Raw genomic sequence first — 5,237 nt, forward strand, 5'->3', positions numbered from 1 at the left:
TATTCTTATAAAATCTATCAAGTTTCCTAATTCATACCACCACACATTTAACTACAACGAAATGATACTTATGTAAAATTGATAAGTGATAATAGTAATTGTTATCAATAAAAATATATCAATACAAAAATAAATTTAAGCCAGTTTTATTTTGGAGTCCTCACCTTTTCATTATTTATTAAAATTATTAATTATTGAATATTTGATCGCTTTTTCGTTGAATTATTAATAAAATAAATATTAGTTAATGGTTCTTTATATTTTTAATTGTTTTAATTCATAAATACGACATTTTCGAAGACGATATGATTTAAGAAACTATACGTTTTAAGATATCCGGTTTTCTAAATGACACTTTTCGCGATATGTTACAGAAAGGCTTGTAATAAATTAATTCGCTATTACTGAAAGGTTTAACATGTAATAATAGATAACTAAAACATCAAACTATAATATTTCGAATTTTGATTTGCATCCAAAACAGTAGCAAATGCGAAATATAATAAAAAAATAGTTTAAGTGGTACGCATTTGACAACCCTCCCTATCTTGCTACGTTTTTAGAATAAATCTTTATAAATACTTCAATTCACTGTAAGCTGCTGTTAAAGTTGTCTCCAATTCCTCCTGGGACATATGGTGAAGATACTCCTATTCTTCTCGCATGAGCGCCTCGGTCTCGGTTGCGGTACGCCATTATCACTGAGTGCGTTGGCGGAAACAGTAGTTACAGTCCGCGCTAAGTCAAACGAGCCGAAGACGAATGTCGCCTCGTACTGCTTCGTCCAATCGGAATCGGATCTCAATCTCTTCCGTTCCGGTTCATCGTCATTGGAACTGTTCCAAGTTGCCTCGGCGTTGACGCAACGCCTTTTCAGCGACTTCCGCGAAAAACACTCGACCTTTCCATCGGCCAGATTGGCCGGCTCGATCTCGCCTCTCGGGCTGTCGCAGGAAACTACCTTCGTGCCCGGTTCCTTTGTGTTCGAATAGACGGCAGACGTATTGTCAAACACTTGTTGCAACGCGATATCGCCGCCGTTCGCGTCGTCGACATCCGGAGATCCAATCGATGGCTCGTTGCTCAATACTCGACTATTTTTACGGCTCTCCTCGTTGCGGGCCGTTTTATCAGTTTTACAATCGTATTCCGTATCTGTTCCCGATTCGTTCACGCTCGCTCGCGTCGTCGAGTGGACGCTATCGGATTTAGAGCTCCCAGCTATACTTTCGATCGTCTGGACGTCGATGACCTTCGGAGGCCTCGGCGACGCTGGAACAACGGCGATGACTTCATTTCTCTTCGACGTTGATTCATCGCCCGGCTCAGCCCCTTCATAAAGGTCTCTGTCTAATTGAGCCTTGTCATGCGATCTCTTCAGCGGGTTCTTTCTCTTCCAATCGACGTCCTTTTCCACACGGATCTCGTTTAAATTTCCATTCGCCCGCGCGGGAGCAACGATCGGGTCACTTTCTTCAGAAGTGGTCGTGGAATTGAACCAATCATTGAATCTGACTGTTTCTCTGGTTCTAGGATTATTGCTGTGACTTCTGCCGGTAGATTCGCGCTCTCTATGCGACACATCCGTCATGAAATGATCGTCAAACGTGACGAACTTCCTAAAAGATATTCCCGTCTCTAGATTCTCCCATGTATCACAGCGCATCTTCGAGAAGCAATCATCGATTCGAAAACCCGTTCGCTGAAAACTGGCAATAATGAGATCGCGCGTGACTTCCTGCCACGCTTCCACCAAGCTTCTCATTACGTTATCAACGTTCCATCGTCTCCTGCCTCTGATTCCTTCCACATACCTACGATGAATATTTCCGATAATTCCTCGCAAGCAGGCGAGATAATTAAGCCTTTGAAAGCGCGAGTTTCTATTTACAGAAGATATTTCTAATTTTCCAAAAATCGTCTCTATCGCTATGACAGAAATTCTGACAATTTTGGTGGCATTTTAGTTAATAGCTTAATTTTACATTCCATCAATTTTATAATTTGAAATCAAAGTTATTGTGGTCCCACGATTTTGATTGATTAGTAACCCTTTTACATCTTTCGCGTGAAATGCGTAAGAATCTTTACTATACTATTGTCAACTTTAAAGTCTCAAAAATACAAAACGCCTATATTTTAGACACACAGCAAAGGTAACGAAAAAGGAGCGATTGAAAAAATCCAAAATTGCCGATTAAAAAATATTCTGCAAAATTTCAACAATTTTTAGTATAATAATAATTACTCCTAAATTATAAATTAAATTATGACAAATTTTAGTGCATAATAAATTTATAATTTCTTGTAGATTAAATTAGAAACAATTCCTCTAGATCGTCTCGTGAACGTACTTGTTTCTGTAGGCCATTTTGACGAAATGGAAGACGTCTCTTTCCAGAGGCCTCAGCAACGGCGAGATAGAGAGATCGTCGGGGAAGAAGACGTGCCTAATGTTGCTTAGTTCGAGATCTCGAAAAGCGCCGATGCGGTTTCCGTGTAGCAGCAGTAGGATTCTGCGATCGTTACTCATCATACGGTGGTTCAATTGGGTCAACCACTCCCCGAAGAGACCATCGTTTATCGAAGCGTCCTCACTGTGACTATACATGTGATCCTTGCCCATAATCCCGGCGAGATAAGAGCCGCAGATCAATAATGGCAGCTTCTCGGTGCCGGAGACGTTGCAGCACAACAGTACTGTCATCTTCTTCAGACTCGTATCGGACTGCTCGTCCTGTCGTGCTGTCGACTCCGATATCCCGTAGGTAGGCGAAATGTCCGAGTACATCGTCAACTCGTCCACGTGAAAGACGTCTTTATGCGCGTACTGAGCGATAACGGATCGCGTCATGTCGATCCAGAGCCGGTAATTGTTGAAGATCGGTCCGGTAGATTCTTCCGGGTTTAGCGAGAAGCCATATTTCTTCAGGAAAGATGTCAGCCATTGCTTGGAACATTTGAAGTCTAATCACAAAAGGCGAGAACGGAAAACTTATAAAATGTGATATGGCACATTGACACAAGCTTTTTATTATATTCGAATGTTGCTCCATACGAGGTATTTGAAACATCCAAAATACCCACAACGGAGTTAATTCCGTAACAAATTAGAGGACAAATGTTATTTATCCAAGAGGGGAACAAAACGAGAGTATCCAAGGGAAAAAGATATCGTTCCTCCTCTAAGTGAGCTAAATGGAACATTCAATACTGCCACTGCGGGCAGCAGTCTGTTAGCCCTTCGATTATCGCGAAACAGAAATAGCCCTTGTAGACCAACAGATTAACTCCGTTAATCATGGCTCGAACCCCTCAAGCAACATGAGAATTCTAAGAAAACGTGCCGGCTAATCCATGTTCGCCGGCCAATTCGAGGGCCTTGCCACGTAGAAGATGCTTGTCGAGAGGGGAGCCGGTAGCGCGTCTCTCACGGGACCATCTCAACAGATCGTTCTTGATCACTCTCATGATGGCTGCGTCGCAATTAGTATGTGACTTCCAGGACATTTCGGCTGACACGAGCGATCTTTTACCGCCTCGAGCGCTGTCAGACTTGATGTTTCGGGGAATTTTTTGTCGGATTGCGGTTGGAACGGGACATGTTGGGTCTATTGAGAATAAAAGTTTTTGACGGACAGGCGCAACCGGCGATTCGCGCTTGTCCCGCGAGAGACCGCGTTGACAGATAAATTGCGCCTCGAGCGCGCTCGTTCCGTTTTGTTGAGATTCTCCAGAGATATGTGTGAGTTAAACGTGCTTCGTGTGTGAATTAAACATGCACGCATACGCATATACAGTGACGTACGTCAAGTATACAAATCATTTGTGTTAAGATAGACATTTCCTTGAAATAAAATACAAAGCTGATGTCTTGTTGCTTCTTCGCATCAAAGTTTGAATTTAAACTCAATATAATTTAATGTGATTTAAATGACAATTAATAATTATATAATTCTTGTTATTTTAAATTGTTGCATATTGTTTCATCATAATATTTTATAAAAATATATGATATTTTTTATTCGTGAAGTTATATAATACATATATTAATCTTTAGAGAACGTGTTGTAATTATTCAAAATGTTTCATACTTCGCAGTGTTATACATCAAACATATTATTTCTTAGAATAAAATTATTACAATTTCTCAAAAAGAAAAATCTATGGTACACTTTGAATCAAAATTACTTCATATGCATATTATAAAAAAAATGTATTTAACAAAAACAGTTTATATGTATCACTGTGAAATAGAGCAATACAAAGAAGTAAAATAGAATATTTTCACGGAGAAATTATTTTTACTTATATTTCCTTTTGAAAACGCGAATCAGTTAATTTCTGAAATAAAAGCGAAATTAATGATGTGCACTCTAAAAAGCAAAAATTTCTAAGCGAAAATCTCTGCAAAGATATTACTTTTTTAAAGCCATAATTATTTTTTGCGAAAATACCGTAAAAGTTACAAATAACGGCAAGAAAATAAAAGAGTCGGAAAACGATTTTAAGAAACGAGAAGGCATTTATTCTCCGAATAAGATTTCAGCCGAAAATCACACCATTTCATTATCTGGATTCGGCGGATGTAATCGCTCGTGCCAGTCGGAATAATTAATTAGCTCTCTCTCTCTCTCTCTCTCTCTCTCTCTCTCTCAAGAAAGAGAGAGAGGGTGACTTCGGCAGTACTAAAGCGTATATCTTGAGACGTTTAAATAATGTGGAACATGAACAGTTTTCCTCTTCGATTCACGGAGGCTCAGTTTAAGTCCCACTCAATTAAAATCGAGCTGATTAAATCAACATTAAATTGAAGTTACAAAAGAACGTGCGTCGTGAATTCTATTTAATTTATGTATTACGTCTAGATAGAATCCAACTTATTCGAGGACTTATATCTGAAATAAATTTTACGAGAGATAAAAACGCGAAACGACTCACTAGCTTTTTTTTCCTCTAGATTTATATTAAATTTTAGCTCAGGAGAAGTTATGACGTGGATGGCCCGTGACGTGAATACTTTTCTCGCATTTCATTCCGAGATCATCACTGACCCAGCGCTTTAATGTTCGTGACATATCGCTCTTAATACACATCCCTTTCATGACACATGTGTACTCTCTTAATATGCAGACTATTCCTGGCTGGCATTCAGTCGCCTCGTCGCCAAGCTTTTTCGTCGTTTCCATCTAATTGCACGGGAAACGAGAACACCGTCGCGACGGGTAGTATTTGTC

At 39.6% G+C, this 5,237-nt stretch overlaps 1 protein-coding gene across 1 annotated transcript; it reads right to left on the reverse strand.

Moving 5' to 3' along the window:
- Positions 1 to 222: 222 nt before the first annotated feature.
- On the reverse strand, positions 223 to 3,999 carry LOC120359110. The gene is made up of 2 exons (XM_039455486.1): positions 2,355 to 3,999; positions 223 to 1,814 (listed from the first exon to the last, which is right to left on the reverse strand). Exons 1-2 carry the CDS (start codon positions 2,852 to 2,854, stop codon positions 605 to 607), a joined length of 1,710 nt encoding a protein of 569 aa, XP_039311420.1. The 5' UTR covers positions 2,855 to 3,999; the 3' UTR covers positions 223 to 604.
- Between the last annotated feature and the right edge of the window lie 1,238 nt (positions 4,000 to 5,237).

Source organism: Solenopsis invicta, chromosome 12, assembly GCF_016802725.1.
Source record: "Solenopsis invicta isolate M01_SB chromosome 12, UNIL_Sinv_3.0, whole genome shotgun sequence".
Classification (NCBI taxonomy): Eukaryota; Metazoa; Arthropoda; class Insecta; order Hymenoptera; family Formicidae; genus Solenopsis; species Solenopsis invicta.

Excerpts from the sequence above, each read along its gene's own strand:
- LOC120359110 (XM_039455486.1), bottom strand. The coding sequence starts at position 2,854 with ATGACGCGATCCGTTATCGCTCAGTACGCGCATAAAGACGTCTTTCAC. Across the intron at positions 1,815-2,354 it reads AAAATGGCCTACAGAAACAA|GTATGTGGAAGGAATCAGAG; the intron begins GTACGTTCACGA and ends TATTCATCGTAG.